The sequence below is a fragment of the Mirounga leonina genome, unplaced genomic scaffold, assembly GCF_011800145.1.
Source record: "Mirounga leonina isolate KUSES-001 unplaced genomic scaffold, KU_Mleo_1.0 Mir_168, whole genome shotgun sequence".
NCBI lineage: Eukaryota > Metazoa > Chordata > Mammalia > Carnivora > Phocidae > Mirounga > Mirounga leonina.
In genome coordinates, this window is record NW_023270426.1 from 18,734,549 (window position 1) to 18,758,152 (window position 23,604).

The 23,604-nt window shown below is 42.6% G+C and overlaps 1 protein-coding gene across 1 annotated transcript; it reads right to left on the bottom strand.

Annotated features, from left to right (window-relative positions):
* Positions 1-1,250: 1,250 nt before the first annotated feature.
* On the bottom strand, positions 1,251-17,664 carry SKP1 (S-phase kinase associated protein 1). The gene is made up of 6 exons (XM_035014136.1): positions 17,529-17,664; positions 14,494-14,590; positions 9,212-9,285; positions 5,176-5,319; positions 3,355-3,495; positions 1,251-2,667 (listed from the first exon to the last, which is right to left on the bottom strand). Exons 2-6 carry the CDS (start codon positions 14,588-14,590, stop codon positions 2,632-2,634), a joined length of 492 nt encoding a protein of 163 aa, XP_034870027.1. The 5' UTR covers positions 17,529-17,664; the 3' UTR covers positions 1,251-2,631.
* Between the last annotated feature and the right edge of the window lie 5,940 nt (positions 17,665-23,604).

Genomic DNA, 23,604 nt, shown 5'->3' on the forward strand with positions numbered 1-23,604 from the left:
CAGCCTCACAGTATGACTTGGTGCCACAGTATTAGTTTAGAACAGCTGGGAAGTGAGAGGGTAGGAGAGAGTGTATCTCTGGAGACAGATTTGGCTACTATGGATAATGGGAAAGAGCCACTCACTTTCCCTGGGTAAGGTGAGGGCCCAGAAAACTCTTGGAAGACTTATTAAAGAAATAGCAACTAGCAGGCAAGAGCGAATAGGGCAGGCAGCACGCAGCAGCCAGTCTGCAGTGCCTCTGAGCACCCTACCCGTGACTGATGTGGGCACACAATGTCTAAAAATGGCCTATTTTCTCTTATAGGAGCTGTCAGATCTTTATGAAACCTGAGAGTTTAAGATTATCAGGACGTTTTATTTAAAGCCTAGGGCCACAGTCTACAGAAAATCAGGAAGAGAACAAAAATCTTAACTACTATATTGTCTGTCCACTCAGTCTCACCTATTCAAAAAGATCCCAGTGTCCTTTAAATATGGGTAGTGCCATTATTTAGACCTGTAATCCCAACAATCCTTGGGGGTTATAGAGATTCAGAACTAACAGAGAAGAGTAATAGGTTTTGTCCCCTGGAAGCCGTTATTTCCTTTCCAAACTACACAAGGCATGTGCTAACAATCCTGAACTTTCATTTAAGAGTTCTATTTTTTTTTTTTTTTTTTTAAGATTTTATTTATTTGACAGCGAGAGAGGGAACACAAGCAGGGGGAGTGGAAGAAGGAGAAGCAGGCTTTCCACGGAGCAGGGAGCCCAATGCGGGGCTCGATCCCAGGACCCTGGGATCATGACCTGAGCCGAAGGCAAACACCCAACGACTGAGCCATCCAGGTGTCCAAGAGTTCTATTTTTCACAATCATGCTAGAGATCTTGCTGGGGGTGGTTAAACTTTTCGCAAGAACTGTTATGGTGGGAATTAAAGGTGAGACACTCCAGCTAGGACTGATTTCTGCTACCTTCCCAAGTGAACCCAGGACAGATGGAAAACAAGCTAATTCCTGAGAATAAAGGGAATCAGGGATCCAGAAGCAGTCATAAGGGTCGCAAACTTTTTCTCTCAAGGGCCAGAGAATAAACATTTTAGGCTTTTCAAGTCAAATACAGTCTCCTGTATTGATTTTTTAATAATCCTTTAAAGACATAAAACCATTGTTAACTCAAAGACTGCAAAAATAGGCTGTGGGCTGGATTTCACCCACACACGGGCTGTAGTTTGCAATCTCTGGTACAGACGACAAATAGGAATTCATGTGAGATAGTATATGGGACTTTATTAAACAAGATACAGATTCAGGGCAAATGAGAAGTGAAGTATAAAGGCAAACTACTACCAGCGAATAATCTGAGCCAAAACAGCTCACAGTAAACATGGAGAGAATGCAGTAGGACTACATGTGAATAGAGATGATGCTAAATGGGAAAGCAAGAGAAAAGGGAGCACAAGGAGGAAAGAAAAAGATAACAATTTGTGAGCCATCTCAAGCACCAAGAAAACTTCATTCTACTGTAGGGCAGAAGCTAGGAACAGTGAGTGCAGTCCTGTGCAGCCACGTGCACCAGTAAGAACTGAAGCACTGGCTCCAGGGAACCAGATCATGACAATCAGAAGAGACACAAGTCTATCAGAACCCAATGGTTAGGTCAGCAGCCTCCAGCGAGCTAGGACATCAACTTCCTGCAAGCAGTCTCCAGCTACAGAACCATACATATACTTAACTCATTTAATAGTAAGTGAAGAGACACAGTTAAGTACACAAAAGCAAACCATTTACCACCTACTACGTAACTTATTTTTTATTGAAAGTATCTTGCATTCATGGATGCTTTCTAGGTTTGCCAGACATTTTAACGTTAAAGGTTAAATTATTTTTTACATGCAAGTAGTGTGAAGTTTCCCCCACATGGGATCAATGATTATAAGAAGATGACATAACCATATGGGTGGGTTGTCTTTTTTAATCGAAAAGCTAACAGACTGGCTATATTCCCCCCAAAACCACAAACTGAGTAGTAACTGAGTCTCTAGCCAACATATTCAAAGCTGAGGATTAAAAATGCAAAAACAAGTCCTTAGATCCAATTAAGGGAGCCCTGCTACATACAGGCTAATCAATACCAGGGGTACTCCTTGACTCCAGGAAGCTGGAAGACATCCTAATAACCCCACTCAAAACATTTACCTCAGGTAGCCTTTTTCCAGTTTCCAACTCATGAATAAAAAGAATATGTTGTTAATTCTATTTCAGAAAACTTTTTTCAACTTGTTTTATTTACAATGCCAACTTTTAAAAGGTCATTAAACTAAAGTTAACTAGACAATAAACTAGGCAGAAATCGCTTTACAAAGAGAGTTTCGGAAAGCCCAAGATGCCACCTTCTACAGAGAACCCACAGTTCAGGTTTATTTAGAGCAAAGAAAAAAGAAACTTTTGATCCATACTAGAAGAAACTCAGCCATAAGTTTGGAATCTGTACTCAAACTACACATGCAAGGAGGACAATATTCTGCTTAAACAACTGATTTGCTGCTGCCATTTGTCTACTGTTTGTCTAATATTAACAATTATAAACAGAGCAGTGCAACTAGTATTTGGAACAATCCTTACAGTGTTACAGTGTCAGGCATAACATTTCACTTCTCTTCACACCACTGGTTCTCTTTGCGTACCTAGAAGAGACAGATAGAAGGAAGTACCTTAAGTAGTCTTTCTTAAGACTACCACCTAATGATTCATTAACAGCCTGTGAGGAGGGTCACAAAGGGACAGACGGAAAACTAGAAAAATACCCAGTTATGAGTACACTTCCTTACCCTTCCTCGCCTCCCCAGGTTTTTATTCTGCCCTGCTGAAATGATCAAAAAAGCAAAAGCAATGGGGCAATTAAAGCTTCAGTCACCAGAACTGACAGCAAATTCAGATACTTCATTCACATTATTTTAGTCTGTAGCTGTGTCAGCACTGATCTATTCATTCATTTCTTCCCCCATTCACTAAGTTGCTTTCAAGTATCCTGGCAGAACACCCACAGGGGTTGCTGTTCTGAAGTCAAATAGTTATGGCTTACATTTAAGGCCCCAGGTGCCCAAATCAGTAACTGTGAAGGAGGAAATATCAAAGAGCACCTTTTGTTGAAAACTAATTGTTCTTATGCTTATACAAGAGCGGTAGCATGTAAATGTTTAGACTCACAGACCAATCTCTCGACAAGAGTATTTTTTATGACACAGAAAGTACCTATTATCATCTTTCAGAAAGTCAAGTCTCCTTGACAGAGACCCATCTCCAGGCATGTTTTGAGTTTTACTTTTTTTTTAAAAAAGCATGTGATCAGGAACAAGCTGTGAGCAACTTACCTGGGCTTCCTCTTCTTCAGTAAAGTCATTTTTGATATTGAAGGTCTTGCGGATCTCCTCAGGAGTTTTCCCCTTGATCATATTGGCAACAGTCTTGCATGTAACATCAAGCAAACCTTTGATATCTAAGTAGTTCGCAGCCTGGAAAGTGTTGTTTTCATTTAAGTATATGTGATGTTTTAAACTAAATCCAAAGTTAGTGACTGTAAATCCATACTAATTAAGCTTAAAATGCTAATTTCATGAAATTAAAGGGAAAATCAGATTCTTTGGTGAAATATTTTCATACATCCCCTTCGTTACACCTTCTGTAATAGCAAACCACACCACCTCAAATGCTAAAGAATGGTCACTACTTGTGGGTGTGGGTGTGTGCTCACAGGCACATACGCACCACATGGCAAATCTTGACAGAAGTATTTACAGAGGCAGAAGCAATAACAGCGTTGCATTTTACTGATCTTCTCAAAAAGTAAGCTTTTAGATTCTTTGGTTTTCTCTCCTGTTTTCTGTTACATAAATTTATGCTCCTACCTTTAACATTTCCTTTCTTTGGGTTTAATTTCATCTTGGACTAGTTTAAGGTAAAAGCTTAGATCACTGATTTGAGACTTTTTTCTTTTCCAGTACAGGTGCTTTAGTGCTACCAACTTCCCTCTGAATACTACTTCAGCTACAACTCATACATTCTCGTATGTTGGCTCTTATTTCCATTCAGATCAAAACACTTTCTGGCATAAAATTTCTAATTCTCTTTTCCAATTTTTCTTTTGATTTCTTCTTTGACTCATGGGTTACTGAGAAGTTACTTAAGTTTTTCCAGATAGCTTTCACTCATTGACTTCTAATTTAATTTCACTGTGATCAGAAAACAGTGTGCCTTGAATCCTTTCAAATTTGAGACTTGTGTTTTACCTTGAACATGTCGATCTTAATAGTACACACTTGAAAATGCATTCATTGCATGTCATGAGATTTAATGGTCTATAAATGTCTATCAGAACAAGTCTGTCAATAGTGTTATTTGAATCTTCTACAACCTTACTCGTTCTACTTGTTTTATCAATTAAGGGGAGACAGCAGACAGTGGATTTGTCTATTTATCCTTTGAGTTCTATTGGTTTTTGTTTCACTTTTTGGAAATCTTTTAGATAGATAAACATGTAGAACTGTCATGTCCTCTTAATATTGGACTGATTCCTTTACCATTATGCAATGACCCTCTTTAATCCTGCTGATATTCTTTGCTCTGAAATCTACTTTAAAATAGTCACTGTAGTTTTCTTTTGATTACTGTTAGCACAATTTAATCTTTAATCATAATTTAATCAAGTGTGTCTTTAAAGTGGGTGTTTTGGAGACACCATAGCTGAACCTTTTTTTCTTAATCCGATGTGACAACCTGTACCCTTTAATTGTTTTGTTTAGACCATTTGCATTTAACGTGATTGTTAATATGTGAATTTAAATATACCACCATACTTGAGTTGAGAGAGAATTAAAATTCAGTAACAGTGAATTTAACAAACTCTCTTACAAGTGCTAAAGGCTCTGAACTAGAGATATCTTAAAGAATGCATTAAGAAACATACCAGAGAGCGCCTGGGTGGCTCAGTTGGTTAAGCGACTGCCTTCGGCTCAGGTCATGATCCTGAAGTCCCTGGATCGAGTCCCGCATCGGGCTCCCAGCTCGGCAGGGAGTCTGCTTCTCCCTCTGACCCCCCTCCCTCTCATGCTCTCTGTCTCTCATTCTCTCTGTCTCAAATAAATAAATAAAATCTTTAAAAAAAAAAAAAAAGAAAAAGAAAAAAAGAAACATACCAGAATAAGTTCAAAAAGTGTTCCTTGGTCAACTTTCAGGAATTCTTGGTCCCAAACAGGGATATCATCTGTCCGCTTTTCTTTGTTCTCATCATCCTCGGGAGGAGGGGGGTCATCCTTGTGGTGGGTGCACCACTGAATGACCTGTAACAAAGAAAGTTCATTCCTTTGTGGCATTATGTCACAAGGTACTCATGCCACTACTGGGGCAAGGTTATTCCTAACAATGGGCTAAGAACTAGCTAGAAGCTGACTTGAGTAAGCAAATTACTGGCCGAGCTTGAAAAGCAAAACTGAAGCTTGAGGAATCTTCACAACCCTAGAGGCTGGAAGATCTTAGAGAAGAGCAAACCTTGCAGATAGATTGCTATTTTGACCGCATTAAAAAGCTCCTCGCAAAAAAAATACACAACGTCAGACAGGATAATGAGTGGAAAATATGTGCAACATGAACAAGTAATTGATTACCCTCTAGAATATAAATTTTGAAAATCACTACAAAGTGGGGCACCCGGCTGACTCAGGCAGTAGAACATGTGATTCAATCTCAGGATTGTGAGTTTGAACCCCACATTGGGCATAGAGCTTACTTTAAAAAGAAAAAAAATCACTACAAAGAAACGGGCTATAGATATGAACAGGCTATTCACAAAGGAAATCTGAATACTCAAACAGGAGAAAATGCGCAGTTTCATTAGATACAAAAATCAATACTCCAGTCAGGTCCTACTCTAGAATGACCAAAAAAAAAAAAAAAAGATTTTGATGCTCATCACTGGCAACATTGTGAGGATAACATGAACTCTTATAATGGAGAGTGTAAATTGGTATAATCCCTTTGAAAAGTAATCTAGCAACTACCTATACCTAGTGAAGATGAGGATATGCATACATTATCACCAAGCAATTCTAAATACCACGAGACTACGGAGTGTAAGAACAAAGTAAGAAAAGCAGAAATGTCCCCTTCATAGGGGAATAAACATATATCAAGTTTCAGGAAGCAGGTTAGGCCACATGTACTATCATAAAGGCCTAAATCAACACTGAAAGTGTTACAAGCTGTAGAATCTAGGTGGCAGGTAAAGGGGGTTTTGCTGTGTAATATCACTTTTCTGTATGATCAAATTTTGTTCATAGTATATAATGCTGGAGAAATAAAAAATGCTGAAAAAAAAAAAAGGCAGAGCTAAGAAATTATACTGTCAGAGGTAAAAAAGGAAAGATCTATTCTAGAAGGAAAAGCCAAGCTAGGAGTTTTCATGAAATATTATCTTTTTAAGAAGTATTCCAGTTGTGGGCGCCTGGGTGGCTCAGTTGGTTAAGCGACTGCCTTCGGCTCAGGTCATGATCCTGGAGTCCCGGGATCGAGTCCCGCATCGGGCTCCCTGCTCGGCGGGGAGTCTGCTTCTCCCTCTAATCCTCCTCCCTCTCATGCTCTCTGTCTCTCATTCTCTCTCTCTCAAATAAATAAATAAAAATCTTAAAAAAAAAAAAAAGAAGTATTCCAGTTGTATTAAAAAAAACAGCAATTAGTATTTGTTTATGTAGGCATTAAAAAAAAACTCTTAAGAGAGCATGTAAGAGGGGCGCCTGGGTGGCTCAGTCGTTAAGCGCCTGCCTTCGGCTCAGGTCATGATCCCAGCGTTCTGGGATCAAGTCCCGAATCGGGCTCCCCGCTCGGCAGGAAGCCTGCCTCTCCCCCCTCCACTCCCTCTGCTTGTGTTCCTCTCTCACTGTGTCTCTCTCTGTCAAATAAATAAATAAAATCTTAAAAAAAAAAAAAAAAAAGAGAGCATGTAAGAAATTAACGTTGAGGGGCGCGGCGCCTAGGTGGCTCATTCGTTAAGTGTCTGCCTTCTGCTCAGGTCATCGTCCCAGGGTCCTGGGATCGAGCCCCGCATCGGGCTCCCTGCTCAGCGGGAAGCCTCCTTCTCCCTCTCCCTCTCCCTCTCCCCCTACTTGTGTTCCCTTTCTCACGGTCTTCTCTCTCTCAGTCAAATAAATAAATAAAATCTTTAAAAAAATAATAATAAAAAAATTAATGTTGATTATTATTACTTGAGGGAGTTTCAGGTCAGATTGAGACAAGGATGGGAGATTTTACTGTGTACTTTTACAGTTTTTGGATCATGCAATTATTCAGCATGTAAGTTTAAATATGCCTAAGACTTAATAATGCAAATAAAAAAAAAAAAAACTTACTCTCAGAAGTGGCCCTGTATCACCCAGCCCATCAACTCTGACCTTCTGTACTAACTCCTTGCTTGTTCACTATGCTCTAGTCACCACACTTGCCTCTCCACCTTTCCTCAAAAGGTAGAGCATGCTCTTGTCTTAGGGTCACTGCACTTGATCCCAATGCCCACAATTCTCTTCCCCCACATATTCATGTCTTTGTTCAAAGATAACTTCTCAGTAAGGCATTTCCTGACCACCTTTATTTTAAAAATAGCTAACTCTCCACCAATCAACCCACTTACACTCCATAGCTTTCCCATCTGAAATATTTCTTACATTATACATTTCCCCCACACTTTTAGAATGTTAATTCCCTAAGGGCAGAGCCTCTCTGGTTCACTGCTATACCTCCAGCACCTAAAAAATACCTGGCATTTGAATGAGTGCAAACTAAGTCCTTTTAGATGCACTTTACATTAGTATATAATATTAATTGCAAGACAATACCCAGAAGATCTAACTAGATAAAATATAAAGCTTCTAAACCATAAAATATAAATGGACATAAGACAATGCAAAGTGATAGAAATGCTATATAAACAACTCCTATAAAAAGCCCACTAGACTACAAAATGGATGAACCTTGAAAACATTATGCAAAGCGAAGTAAGCCAGAAACAAAAAGACAAATATTGTATAATCCCACTTACAGGAGATACCCACAACAGTCCAATTCATAGAGACAGAAAGTAGAATAGTGGTTACAAGGGGCTGGAGGCAGGGAGTATTGATGAGTTATTGTTTAAAGGGTACAGAGTTTCAGTTTGCAATGATGAAAAATTTCTGGAGATGGTAAGTCATGGTGACTGCACAGCAATGCAAATGTACTTAATGCCACTGAACTGTCTACATAAAAAAGTTAAAAATGGTAATTTTGATGTTATGTATATTTATAACAATTTTTTTTTAAAGCCCATTAGAAAGACCTGCAAAGGAAAACAAAGCAGGAAACATAAATGGCCAGTAATACATGTAAAAAATGTTCAGGCTTAGAGAATCACTTTTTACCCAGTCTAGAGCAATTAAAAGAACTGATAATAGCCAATTATGGTAAGACATGGAAAAATATGCAGCACAGCTGCATCTTACACCAGGGTCAAGAGAAAGCAGGAGATGAAATTGCATATGGCTAATGACTTTTGAAAATCTCTGAGAAAGGGGCCAAATGGAACCAACCATTCCCATCTCTAAGCCTTGCTTATTTCCTCTGCCCTGTAAAAACTAGGTGCTGTTTCTCCAAATGAGCATGCAAGTAAATAGCTGGCTCTGTTAAGGAGCCATGTGCCCTGAAACACTAAAATTCTATTCAATGTCAAGAGCCTTTTATGCTTAAACACAAGGTAAGGTGATCAACAGTGGCGGTACATTTGTTCTCAAGCTCCCTTTGAGGCACAGCTATTCAGTGGACAAACAAAAAATTTTTTCCTTTTTGCTAAGCACATACTGTTATATTTCAGTAATTTAAATGTTTTTATCAAAAAGACTACACAACTTGGGGTGACTGGGTGGCTCAGTCGGCTTAAGTGTCCGACTCTTGATCTCAGCTCAGGTCTTGATGTCAGGGTGGTGAGTTCAAGCCCCACGCTGCGCTCTGCACTGGGCATGGAGTCTACCAAAAAAAAAAAAGACTACACAACTCAAATATTCACAGGGCCTGGTTAAATAAATACAACAGACACCTAGAGTCATAATCTGTCTGGGTAAGGAAGCTACCTATGTAGCAGTATAGGAAGATCACCAAGATGTTAAATGACAAAAAAAAGTACATATTCAGGTACATAGTTTGTTACCTTACCTTTTTTAATATTGCTGCGTTAACATTTGGGAGAGGAACTGGGTCATCATCTCCCTCATCATCCATTCCCAAATCTAAGAAAACCAGGAAAGAGCTATCATTATTTCCTAATTCTATTATAACATTTACACCAACCAGACATCTCAAGTACCTTGTAAGATGTTGTCTAAAAGACCATGAAAAATCCTCTACTTGAAACAGTTCTCTTATGAGCATTTAAAATAAGCAGTTTCTAACAAGAGGTCCATAAACCACCCAAAACTATATTAAATTGTATGAGTAGACAAATACAGGAATATTACATAAACAGAATCCTTAATGAGGAAGAAAAGTAACTTAATAACAAGGGGGATTGAGATGACTGGAAAGCCATGTGTGTGGGGGGGAGGGAATTGAAGCCAGACCCTTATCCTTACTTTTTATACCAAACTCTTTAGATGGGCAGCATTTAGAAAAATAGAATAAAAAGTATTTCAAGTAACAGAATCTCAATCTATTAAAATCCAAAGCCCAAAGATGTATATATACACACACACAACAAATCATGCAGCCACTGACAAAAATAAGGCAGGCAGCTCCATACATACTGGGTATGATTTCAGGATTAAGGTTTTGTTTGTTGTTTTTTGTTTTTGTTTTTTTAAGATTTTATTTATTTGACAGAGAGAGATAGCAAGAGCAGGAACACAAGCAAGGGGAGAGGCAGAGGGAGAAGCAGACTTCCCACAGAGCAGGGAGTCCAATGCGGGGCCCAATCCCAGGACCCTGGGATCATGACCTGAGCCGAAGGCAGACGCTTAACTGACTGAGCCACCCAGGCACCCCTACACTTATGTATTTAAATTTTAAAATATCTCCAGAAGGATACATAAGAAATTGTTAACAATATTTTCTGTAGGGAAGTTAACAACAATGTGGGCTGAGGGACTCAATTTCAGAGTATACCCGTTATTCATCACATACATATTATCTATAATTTTGAATCTACAGGTTGTCCTAGTAAAAAGACTAACTTCCAAATTCTCAAAGTGATCGGTTAAGTCCAAAGAAAAAACTTAAAATTAAAATCCCTGTTACTTAGGGACGCCTGGGTGGCTCAGTCGGTTAAGCGTCTGCCTTTGGCTCAGGTCATGAGCCCAGGGTCCTGGGATCAAGTCCCACATCGGGCTCCTTGCTCAGAGGGGAGACTGCTTCTCCCTCTGCCTACCGCTCTCCCTGTGTGCTTGCTCGCTCGCTCTCTCTGGCAAATAAATAAAATCTTTAAAACAAATAAAAATTAAAGATTCTAAATAAGAGTATTTTTCATGCTAACGGGTCTGTCCTTCAGTTTCTACATGACTTAAAAAAGAGGTGCCCAAAGTTATTTAATAGTTAGCAAGTACCAGTATTAGAGGCCGCAAGTTACTTCTGCTCTATATTGGTTATAGCTGAGTATTAGTTATGCTGACATGGCCAGTGTTGAGTCAAACCATTTGAGCTCCAATGTGTAACAGGTGTCCCAGGCAATGGAGAGTCAGCAATGAATACCGGAGGACAGAAAAGAATTGTTGCAATTTTAGATAGAACTGCTCAAGATGTCTCACTGACAAGATGACACTGTAGTAAAATTCTAAAGGAGAGAGAACACCTAAGCAGTGGAAATGACAAATGCAAAGGCCTTCTGATAGGACAGCCTGGAATGTCCTAATAACACTAAAGCAATCTAGTGTTACTAGAGCATGGTTAGCAAGGGTGAAAGAAGTAGATGAGACCAGTGACAGGGGACCTGACGGTAACAGGGTCTCAAATATTTTAACTACTGTATTGGGAAGAGATGGTAGAGAGCAGCAGAGAAAAGAAGGAAATCAACTATGGGGCTGGCAATAATCCAAGCACAAGACGGTGAGTGGCTTATACAGGTTTACAGCCATGGAAGAAGAAATGATCCAATTCTGGACGCATTTCGATGGCAGAGGCAAAAAGATTTGCCAACAGATGGCAAGCACAATGTGAGTCAGGGAAGACTAAGGTTTATGACATGAACAACTAGATGGATGAAACTGCCATTGCAGTTACCATTAACTGATATGGGGAAGGCTGTCAGAGAACTGTTACTGTGAAGGGCTGGGAATTAAGAACTCTAGTTTCCTAAGTCTGAGGTACCTATTAGAGATGCAAGGGTAGACCAAGCAGTTAAATTATGCCAAGTCTAAACACCAAAAGAGATCAGAATTGTGGATAGTTTGGGGAATTGGTGTATAGATGGCTTATAACACTATCAGACTAGGTGAGATGACCAAGGGAATGAAGGAGTATAAATATGATGAAGAGGTTCAATGATTAACCCAGCCCTTGGGAATTACAAGCATTAAAGATGAGAAGACAAAAAGCTGTGAGTGAGTAAGTAGTAACTAAAGTATCCTGGAAGTGGAATGTAGAAGGGGATGATCAAATGGTGTCAACTGGTCTAGATGAGAAATCAAACATAAAACGACGCACATGACAACACGGCAGTCACGGAGCTTAACGAGCAGTTTCACTGGAGTGGTAAAGATTAGATTCAAGAAGTATCTTATTTTCCTGTAGAGATGGATCACTCATTTCCCCTCCTCCTTTCTACTAATGTTGCTCCTTGATCCCATCTTAATCTAGAGTAAAACTTTAAAAATGACTGTGTCAATTTGGACTAAGCCACTTTTGCTTTTCCTGTACAAGTATGAAGTATTCTTAATCAGAGGGGAGAAAACAAAGTTACACTATATAAAATACTTGTGTTTGGGGAATCAAGATAGTACAGAAAACATAATACAGAAGACCAACTAGTTTAGATCCAAACATTATTTGGAAGAAGACTTAAGTCGTATTAAAAATAAGGGCCTTACAGTTGTAAAAGATCACTTCTCTAGCGTTTAAACTAAGGATGTACAATGTCTTTTCTACTTTTAGACTGAATGCACAAGTATCAACAGTCATTCCTTTAAGCTATTTAGTTTCAAGGACTTCTGAAAGACAACTGTATCCTGATACCACAACCTGGACTTGAACAAATCAGTCAATCCACATGTACACCTGCCAAGATTTTCACTTCTGATTATCCTGTGATTAGGTTTTATTTTTGTTTTCTAAGTCACAAAAAAACCATTATCAGAGATACCGCAGATGCAAAACAAGAAAAGCAGTAAGTTGCCAAATTCAATAGACTCCAATCCTGAACCAGTCAGAATTCTATATAAACCAGTGGTACTTAAAACCATTCACCCTCTGATACCAAAAGGCTATGGAAGAAGAGAATCATTTAACTGTTGCTGTCTATCGCTCCCCTTGCTTCGGTGATCAGAGGCGAGGAAAACCTTCACGGAGCCCTATGTTCTCACGCTGGCAAATGCTTCTTTGAAGCAGCACAGGACAGATTAGTGTGCCAGACACCAACTAAGATGAAATAAAGAACATTGCCATTGTCAAAGCAAGTATTCAGGCAGCAAATTTGGGAATCAGTTTCTACATCTTCTAGATAAAGCCTTACTCACCTGCCTTTAGGGACACTTGGATTGCTTTCACTCTTTATTAGTGACCATACCATAGTTCTTCATTCAACAGGTACTTGGTGAACAGTGACTGTGGGATGTACCAAGGAGTTTACAACTTAATAGAAGTGATCTCTTTATTTAAGTTACCAGGATACAAGACTGTAAGTGCCACATGATTGGTACTAATTACCAAAAAAGAGTTACATGTTCAGCTTTTATCAGCAAACAGAAGTCACCAGCTTAGAAAAGACACACCCTCTGCAATTTAGCTTTTGCCTCTACCACACCTAATAAACGCCATTAAGAAATCCTCTAACTTACTATGAAATTCCAAATGACAACTGTGCAGTATATGAACGTGATAATCATTCTGGTCACCTCAAAATGCCTCCCTCTTCCCTTGGCTTCCATAAATCTTACTCCACCGATTCTCCACTTCTGACTTTTACTCGAGAAACACCACCTGCCTGCCATTCCAATATAGCTGACTGCCAACCTCATTTACTCCCATAGATAAATACTCCTATAATCCACCACACAAAGTCTATGTATCTCCAGCAGTCCACAGCTCAGAGGCCAAGATCCACATATTCAACTGCCTAGCAGACTGTTACAAAAATCTTCTGGGCAGGGGGATCAAACATACCTAACATGGTCACCTCAAAGTCATTTTTTTCCCATTTCTCTCAAACCCATTCTTCAGTTCTACCAACTACAGTAACACAATCTCATTCCATATCAATAAACCCCAACCAAAAACCTCGACTCTACTTTTCTCTAACACATCTTGTCTACTTTACCTCAGAATAATCTCCCAAAACACCCTAATTTTACTAGATTTGAAATTATCACCTCATTAGTACTACCCACTGTAGTCTCTCCACAAGCTTGAAAAATAACATCAGCCAAGACGTTCCCCCAGCACCACTCAGCACACTATACTAACACACTAATTACACCATGTGACAGTCTGTCTTCTTTTTAAATTCTGTAAGAGCAAAGACTATTTCTCACTTATCTTCCTTTCACCCCCATAGCTAGTGCTTGGCACATAACTTTTCACTTAAGCATAAGCTACATAAAAACCTTTTATATTTGAATACTAAAGAACAGTCTTATTACTGTTAATTTTTTTTCACCAATGCTAGAAACTGAATTGTAATGTCTCCACATACTATTAATGTCCGTCAGCCCACTGGTTAATATTAAGATTGATTTTAACTAGTTAAAGTTTCAAAATGTTTCCGGACCTGTTTTCTAACCTTATTTCTTCAATGTGCTGTGTATATGCTTTGCAGCAATTTCAGAGGAATGACAAAATGGACAAAATGGAAAACTTGGTTAAAAAAAAAAAAAAAAAGACGTCTCAGTTTACCACCTACTCAGCTTACTTCTCTGTTGAAACAAAGCACTGTATTTAGATACATATAGGAAGGTATCTCTTTTTCAGAGCCTTTTATTTTTCTCATTAGAAACTGAATCCATACTCACTTGAAACAGAATTGGGTCATTGTCTGATGCTTAGAAATCACTTCAGTATTAGCTTATGGTCTTATCTATATGAAAAAAGTCCATTAATTCAAACAATGCAGAAAGGATGTCCTCTATCAGAAAGATGCAGTTAATTCTTTAATTTAAAAAATGTAAACATGACCCTTTCATACTCCTGAGCATTTAGTGACAAATTGTGATGACTTGTATAAATTCAATGTTCACAGGTTATCTCCAACTAATTACTTCCTCTCTCCCCTGACCCAGGTTTTCTAATAAACTTACCTTCCAACATGGTCTTGATAGTCACAGACTGTTTGGCAATTTCAACATCAACCTCAAATATCTCTCCATCGGAACTCTGCAACTTAATTGAAGGCATCTAAAAAAAGGTATTATATTGAATTTGAAATTTAAGAGAGATTAGTTTTATACATTTCATAAACTATAGTCTGTTCTTAGAAGACCTCTAACTTATTACCTATAAAATCCTAAGGCCATGTAGTATCTATATAACCCTGTAAAACTCTGCAAATGGTTATTCACAGGCTAGCATAGAAATGTTGCTGTCCATTTTTTCAAAGTATAACTCCTAGGAACACAAGTTTTTAGGGCTTGCCCTACTGAACTCACTACTGGTATAAATTTAAGAGTTATATCCTATATTTTGAATGCAAAATATATTTAAAATAAACTCATTTAGTCTGTGCCTGCATTTTTTTTAAAGATATATTTATTTTAAAGAGAGCAGGAAAGAGAGACCACGTGTGCGCACACACTGGGGAGGGGCAGAGGGAGAGAGAATCTTAAGCAGACTCTGTGCGGAGCATAGAGCCCCATGTGGGTCTTTATCCCATGACCTTGAGATCATGGCTGGAGCCAAAACCAAGAGTCGGAGGCTTAACGGGCTGCATCACCGAGGCACCCCTTTGCCTGCCTTTCTGCTTTCACTAAATACTGACTACTCTCATCTGAATAGTTAGCTGCCACAGTAAACCTCCTGCAAACCAGAGAGTAGTCAGTCCAAAATAAAGCTACAAAGTAAGATATAAATTTTCCAATACTGAGATTTACCAGTGAAAAATGAGTTGTGATCCAAAGAGTATATGAGAATATTCTTATTTTATGTTTGCATCAATGTAAAATATATAAGATAATAATATCTTTAAGGATAAACAAATGTCCATCCAATCTGCTAAACCAAATAAGGTACTTAAATTTAACAGTCCTTTTTATCTTTCATTACTGAGTTTGAGTTCTGCTAAAATTCTCATAGAAATTACATGTTACTTGCTTCAAAAATGTATTTATTAACTCAGATTAATTCTGAGTCATTGGGGAAAAGGCACCTCTTAGATAAAAATTAGTTAAGCAATTAACTACAAAGGACTTGAGTTCTAGCAAAAAACAAAAAAAACTTATTTAGAATGAAAAGTTCTAAGCCATCAATTTATCTTCAGAGTCTTGAGGGAAGGAGGAAGGGCAGCAACACCTGACTCTACGATTACTTCATGATCCCTTCAAATATCAAATATAGATTTTAAAGGCCCATGCTTCTCAGGTATTCATAATCCTGCAATGTCACTATTAACTCGAGAGTGTAGAATTTGGCTTTTAAAGCATTCACTGCACCTATTTTAGGATCAAAGCCTCCATTAAATCAGTTAATATATTCATTCTGCTTTTCTTAGGCAATTATCTCCATTCCCCAAATAAGCTGTCAGAGAAAGAAAGCAAAAAGGTAAAGCTATATTTTAAAATCAGCCACTGAAATATCCTGCTCTCACTCATCCATGGTTGGAAAGATTCAGATTTCACTTTTCAGTTCACAAATATGTCTGTTCCTCCATGTTGCTTAGTGCTTGCCAATAATGCAGTTATCCTATTCAATGGAGAAGGGCCAGAGCAGAGGACCTTCCCTGTGACAAGGCAGTAACAAAAGGTATCCCCCAAAGAAATATTTTAACAGGAATCCAATTTTTAATTACAAAACATTCTATGTTCTTTTTATATTCCATAGTACTGGAATGAATACTACAGAAAGACAAGTCTGGCAATATAATTGATAAAATTACTTTTAAGCACGATGATCATTTCATACTTCTTTCAAATAACTCATGGTAAATAACCACATCTGCTTAGTCATAGTCAAATTCCTGTATTAAGTTACTCTTTAGGGAGTTGAGATCTTATTAAATAAGCAGGGAGGCAATGGGTTAATCTGTAACTGAATGCACTTTGTGATCCCAAATTTAATACTCAAAGAGAAGTTTTTTTTTAATGTCATAGAGCTAGAATTCAGTGCAAAAGTGTAATGATGATAATGGACGAGATTCTGACATGCTCTCAAGACAATTCCTTAAGTTCCTTATCTTGAAAATCAATCACCCTCCATGACTGGCATGAAGTAGTTTCTATCAACAACGTAAAGAAAAACCTGTGTTTTCAGTGACCCGAATTCTGACACCTTTTTGAAAGCAGAATGGACAAGTCTGCATTGCTCTACGACACAGATACATTCTATTGTGAGGCTCTGATGAAAAATTCATGACCCCAAAAGCCAGACCTGAGATCTTTATCCAGGTAAACCTCCAATTCCTGTAAAACTTGAAGTGTCTGGCTTTGAAAGAGTTGGGCCTCCTAAAAGTCACGCCACTGCCATAAGAACATCTGCTATTTCAACAGTTGTTTCACCAACTCCAAGCTATGGCAAAATAATGGAGAGAGAAATTCTGAAGGCGCAGGCAGCCTGCTGGGCAAACATGCGGCCCAAGCACAGTTAGCCAGGACCGGTGACTAGTGACGCCGGATAAAAGGAAGAGAAAGGGTGGGAGCGAAAAATCCAGCGCTCCCAGAGTCCCACCGCCACGCTCCTTCCGGACACCGAAACAACAAACACGCACACACGCCCACGCTCACGACAGCCTGGGGACCTCCACTGAAAGCCCCGCCGCCATCCCCGCCCTGGGTCCCCGAGGCCGGCAGGCTCAGGGCCAAGGGAGGCTCCGGGCCGCAGCCTGGGCCTTGCAACCGAGCTCCGCGCAGGCGGACACTCGCCCCGTGCGAGGAAGGGCCAATTCCCGGCCCTGCTCGCATCTTCTCCCGCCCCGGCGCCCACGAGGCGCCGTGAGGACGCGCGGCCAGGAGAGGGGCCCGCCGGCACCTCCCGAGAACAGGTCCGCGACGGGTTCCACTGGGCCTGAGGGAGGCCAGGCCCGGGTGCCTCCCGCCTCCGGCAGGCCAAAGCCGCAACCGTGCGGCCACCCAGCTGGCAATCCACGGCGCCACCGCCCCTTCCCGCTCGGTCGGCGGCCACTCACGGTGCTCGGTCTCAGGCAGACTGCGGGCCGTAGGCTGACAAGAACAGGGCGGCCTCAGCTACGAGAAGAGAAAGGCGGAGAACAAGGCCACTACGGCGGCGCGGCGCGGCGGCGGCCTTTATAGGAGCGGGCGCAGGCGCCGAGGACCCCGGGCCCCGTGGCGTCACAGAGCCGGCGGGGCTGGCCGCCGAGATCGCCTGACGCAGGCGGAGGACGGGGCGGGGGCGCGGACCGGCGGCGGGCGCGACGGCGCGGGGCAGGGCTTCGTTCTTACCCCCCCGCCACCCGCGCCCCACCCGGCCCCACCCCCGCAAGCGCGGCTCGCTGTCCTTTAAAGCAGGAACGCGGGACTGGCTGGGGTACTCCGCAGCCTGCAAGGGTCCTTCAGGCAGGGGCTGGCCGAAGCCGAGTTAAAGACCCCAGCCCTGAAGAGCCTAGAAAGTGCGAGTGGGTGTGTGGCGCGGAGGGCTTCGTGTGGGGGAGGGGCTGTGGCTCTCCTTTCATGACGCGGAAAGGGAGCCTGGAGGAAGAGTGACAGATGGGCAGTGGCGGTTACCGCTCTGAGACTCCTCTCGGGCCCTCGGCGACATCCCCTGAGCCCAGCATGCGTTAGTTCACTGTCCACAATAACCCGTGAGGTGAAGTGTTGTTGCCCTTTCCCAGCTTTATACCTCAGAACAGATTCACAACAACACAGTGTAGTGCTCTTCAGCCTTGTTTCCTACCGTTGTTTTCTGCAGAGGCCTCCAGGCCACAAGAACCATTGTTGCAGCAAAACCCCAAGTCTGGAAGGGAGGTCTCACTGGCAGCGAAAATCCATTCACTCAGCAGTCGTGTACTGAGTACCGAGTACTGAGCAAACGTGTGTGTGAGGCAGTGCTGCGGGATTCTGGGGGGGAACCAGGCAGCCAGGGTGCAGCACGCACAGAACTCTTGCATGGGATGCTCCCTGAAGTCGGCTGGGTCCGTGGGATAAAGCCAACGCTAAAGGAGAGGCGTTAGACTTCGTGGCAGAACACTGCCCCCCCAGCCCCATGCCATCCAGTCAGGGGCTCTGTGGGACTCCACCCTATTGCTGCTGGGTGAACACTGCCACCCCTCCCTAGGAGACTGAGGCGCCTGTCTCACCTAACCACCAGGCATGTGATGGGATTCCTGACGCCAGGGAGACAAAAGACACTTGCACACAGGGCCCCCTAAGGAAACCAGAGGCCAGCAGCTCTTCTGGGATGGGACTGGGCAGGGAGGCCAAGCAGCTTCTTGGGTTACCAGGTCTTTGTCTGCAAGCTGTGGTATCCAGTGTCTGCCAGGTGCAACAGCTAATGGCAGAGAGATGAAAGGACCTACAGCTCTCATACTTTTTTCCCCACAACACAGCCCTGCCCTCTGCGGCTCGACTCAGGTCCCTAGGCAAGGCCCACTGCAACCCCTTTGCTCCCTTGCCCGTGGCATACAAGGTAGCACCTTGCAAACTCTTGTTAAACATCCTGAGCAGGAAGGACTGAGCAATGCCCGGTCACACACCCAGCCTGAGGACCCAGCATGAAGAAGGGTATTTTTCCAAATATGTCTGGGGACCTCCCCAATGTTAGAATCACCAAGAGATGCTTGTTTTTAAAATGCAGATTTCAGGGCGCCTGGGTGGCTCAGTTGGTTAAGCGACTGCCTTCAGCTCAGGTCATGATCCTGGAGTCCCGGGATCGAGTCCCACGTCGGACTCCCTGCTCAGCGGGGGGTCTGCTTCTCCCTCTGGTCCCCTTCCCTCTTGTGCTCTCATTCTCTCTCAAATAAATAAATAAAATCTTAAAAAAAAATGCAGATTTCATTTATTCACATATACTCTTATATTCATTGATTATCTCAGGAAAGATACACAAGAAATTGTTTACCTCATGGGGAAAGGAACTAGATGATTGGGGTACAGCGGTTGGGGTGATTTGTTCACTTTATGCTCTTTTCTACCTTTTGGATTTCGAGCCATATGAATATATTACATATTCAAAAATGTTTTACTTTGGGGCATCTGGGTGGCTCGGTTAAGTGTCTGCCTTTGGCTCAGGTCATGATTCCAGGGTCCTGGGATTGAGTCCCACATGGGGCTCCCTGCTCAGTGGGGAGCCTGCTTCTCCCTCTTCCTCTGCTGCTCCCCGTGCTTGTGTTCTGTCACTATCTCTGTCAAATGAATAAAAAAATCTTTTTTAAAAAAATGTTTTACTTCAAAAAATAATTGGCATCGAGTCAAGAAAAATGCAGATTCCTGGGTCCACTCTTGATCTAATGAATCTGATTCCCTGGCGGCAGATTTTTCTGCCTTTTAAACAAGCTCTCCAAGTGATTCTTCAGCCCAGGGTAATTGAGAAACCTCTGTAGTAGGGTCTCAGTGATGAATTACTGCTAAGAGGGGGCCAGCAGTGTCTGTCAAAGGTGACTCATTTAGCCCCACACTTTCCGAATCAGCCCTCCGTCCTTCAAACTCTCCTCAGGATGGACAAGACTGTTACAGGACTGTCAGGTGCAGGCTGGTGACCACTCATCCCCACTCATTTATCCATAATCATCAGCCCAGGTCAGGAAGGACCGGCCCCCATAGAGTCCCCTTGGTGAGTAAGAGTGCGAGGAAAGGGGGGGTTCCTCTGGCTTCAAAGCTGGCCGTGTAATCAAAGCTCTTTGTTCTATAGAGAAAGGAAATAAAATCAAAGAGAAGAGACATTCCCACTGTCACACAGCCACTGTGGAACAAGGTTGAGGCTCCAGCCCCAGCTATATTACTGCCACCACAGCCCAGATACTGAATTTTAGCTGCATCCCTCAAATGCCAGGAATATTTTCTGATTTACTACTGTTTGCAGCATACGAAGCTAAAGGGCTCGCATTCAAGTCCAGGTGGGAAAATCTGCTTTTTATGGTGAATTCATTTCCAGAGATTACCTCCCTTTGTAAATTGAGTTTCACTGTTGTTTAAGTGTTCCCTGGAGAACTCCTATGAGCACCAGCTCTCTCAGTGCATCTAAAATGGGACTTTGCTGCCCAGAAGTCAGTTCACACTCCCTTTGTCAGGCACCTACCCACGGGACAGACTGAACTCTGGAGGTGTGTTCCAGCCCATAGGACAGCATGTAAGCTAAGAAGTAATCCAGTCCCCACAAGATCTCTGACCTTCCTTCTTCTTTTTCCAAACTCTACGCCTTCCATCTAAAAATCAGATCACCTTATTACTCCAGAGCGCTGAATGCAGAAAAAGTCAAATTCTTGGATCTTGATTTGCAAAATGAACTCTTAGAATAAATCGACTCTTCAGAGCAAGAAGGTTTTTTTGGAGCACTGAAAGCCCAGGAGCTGAAGGACTCAAATCTTGAATTGTATGCCAGCAACAGCAGAGTTAGAGAAAAGAAGGTATGATGACACCAGCACCAATTTTCCAAAAGGAGAGGGGTGGGGGGAAAATTGCAGCAGAGAGAGCATTGCCCTCCCCCCATCCTCTCTGCTCAGGAATAGGGAGAGCTTAGGAACCCCAGAAAGTTTTGCGGGCTCTGAGAGCAGAGAGAATCTATGCCTTGGTCTTTGAGGAATATCTAAGGTCTTCCATGATGAGAAAATACGGGATCAGTTAAGTAGAAATAGCAGCTGGGTGTGCCTAGGCAGGTAGGCCTGGAAGTGTCTCAGGCTCATGCTTAATGTGCGGGGATCCCAGAGACCCTCTAAATGTGTTCTGAAGCCCTAAAACAGCATGGAAGTTGCTCAAAGGGGGGATAGATGACCAGGAAGGGGCTTGTGAGATGTAATCAAAGGAACTTAGGTGAACCTAGGTGAACCTACACTATCCAAGCCAGAAGGCATGCCACAGCAGAGCAGAAACCAAGGATGACAACTCACAACCAGCCAGGGTGGGGTGTGCCTGCCTCCCTGAGCAGTACAGGTGATGGATGATGACCAATGACCAAACAACCTCCAACCCTCATCACCCACTCCATGCCATGACCACATAAGCTCTGCAGGATGGAGCTCTGACCCTAGACAGAAGAGGGACAAGAACCCTCAATGCGACTCAGTGTACCCCTGAAATGCCTGAATGATCATACACTCACTTCACTGGGCCAGGAAGTAAGCACATTGCATTTCTGCTATCAAATGGAATAGATGGACAGAAATAAGAAAATAAAAGACCTATCGTTTTGGCATACCCACGTTTTCTGACTTTAAAATTACATATGGCCACAGGTGCACAAGGATCCCGCAGACCCGCTGCTGCCCACTTGTCACCCACATCCTGTGTTGTCGGGGTGGGGTCTTTGGCTTCCTCTTTGTAGCCTCAGTCTTCTTATCTGTAGGATGGGGCTTATAGCAGTACCTGCCTCACAGGATTGTTGTGAAAATTAATTATTTTAGTCACCAGGAGGGCCAAACTTAATAGCTTGGCCATACCAACTGTTGGCAAGGACGAACAATTGCGAGTCTCCCACGTAGCTGGTGGGAGTGCAGGTCGGCACACCAGAACACTGGCAGTATCTACTAAAGCTAAACATACATATACCCAATGGCTCAGTAATGCCAATTACGGACAAATGCCCAACGGGAATACGTTCTAACGTCCACCAAAATGTATGTTTAAGAATGTTCACAGCAAATCCACCAACTGTAAATGAAAAAATAACCTCGTATATTCCCCCAGTGGAAGAGTAAACAGCGCAGAAAAAGAAACTACTGACCTCCACAACGGCATGGACGAATCTCACAGACATAATGTTGAACAAAAGAAACTGCAGGAGTACTTACTGCCTGAGTCCGCTGAAATGAAGACTGAAAACAGGCAAAAACTAATTTAGAGAAGATAGCAGAGTAGTTACCTTTAGCAGATGAGGGAAGCTTCTGCGATGCTAGAAATTCTCTGACCTTGATCCAGGTGATAGTTGCATGAGTGTGTGCATATATAAAAATTCACCAAGCAGTACTCATATTTGTGTACTGCACATGAGCACTAGACCAAGTTTTTAAAAATGGGGGAGGGGCATACAATGTGACGATGTATGTTGCATGCTTAGCATGGTGCCAGTATCAATTCCTCAAGGAACTCTGAGCCCCTGTAGCCTCTCCTTTCACATGGGTGCCCAACCGTTCACAGCCAAGGCTGGAGGAGTAATGCAAGATGTTGGGAAGGAAGGTGGGAGATGGTTGCCAGGCTCCTCTGCCAAGGGAGGACTTACCTCCACAGGGCTCAAGAGTCCAACCGAGGCCTTGGACAAAGCTGCAGAGAGGGCCACTCATCAGCTTCCTCGCTTCTACCTCAGCCAGCCAGTGCAGGGCCCTCCCCTGGTAGGCTATGGACCCATCCTCCGGAAGCTGCTATGGAAGCTCTACACAGAAGTGGCATCCACACCTAAATGGAAGAGGAGAAAACTTCCCGACCCATATCTGTGCCTGACACCATCAGAGACTCATGGGTCCAGGCTGCACTGAAGGGTTATCAAACCAGAGTGAGCTTGCCCATGAAGCTGAGATGGCTTCTTATGTACGTAACCTGTCCCAAGCCACACAGCAGGGGAGGTGGGACTGAACCACGGATGAGTCAAAGCTTCCCAGAAGAGCATGGGCTACCCTCTGTTCCAGCTCCCCCCAGAGGGAAAGCCCATGGGGATACATGGGTACTCAGAGTGGCTTCGCAGCAAAGGCAGGGACAGGGAGAGGGTTACCCTACAGTCTGGTCCTGGCCAGTCCCCAAGCACTGATTGGCTCTGGCCAGCAGATGGTGCCAGAGGGCCAGCAGTCATTCACGGAGCCTGCCCCCTCCCTGAGATGCCTCCCGAAGCTGCCCTCTCTCCTCTCCAGGACCAAGAGTCCTGTCCAGATCCCTGGTGTGACCATCAGAGGCTGAAGGCCAGTGCAACTTGACTACACACCTGCAGTGTGACCCTGGAAGTAGCCTCCAGCCCTGTAACAGCGTCCCTCTGTGAAATCAAGTTCACGCACACAAGTCCTAGCAACAGGGGCCAGGCATGCTCAGTCTTTAAAAGCAGGGCAGTGTAGGCCGTCAAGGGCTGTTCTGTAGATGACAAAATCATGACAGGCATGACCTACTATC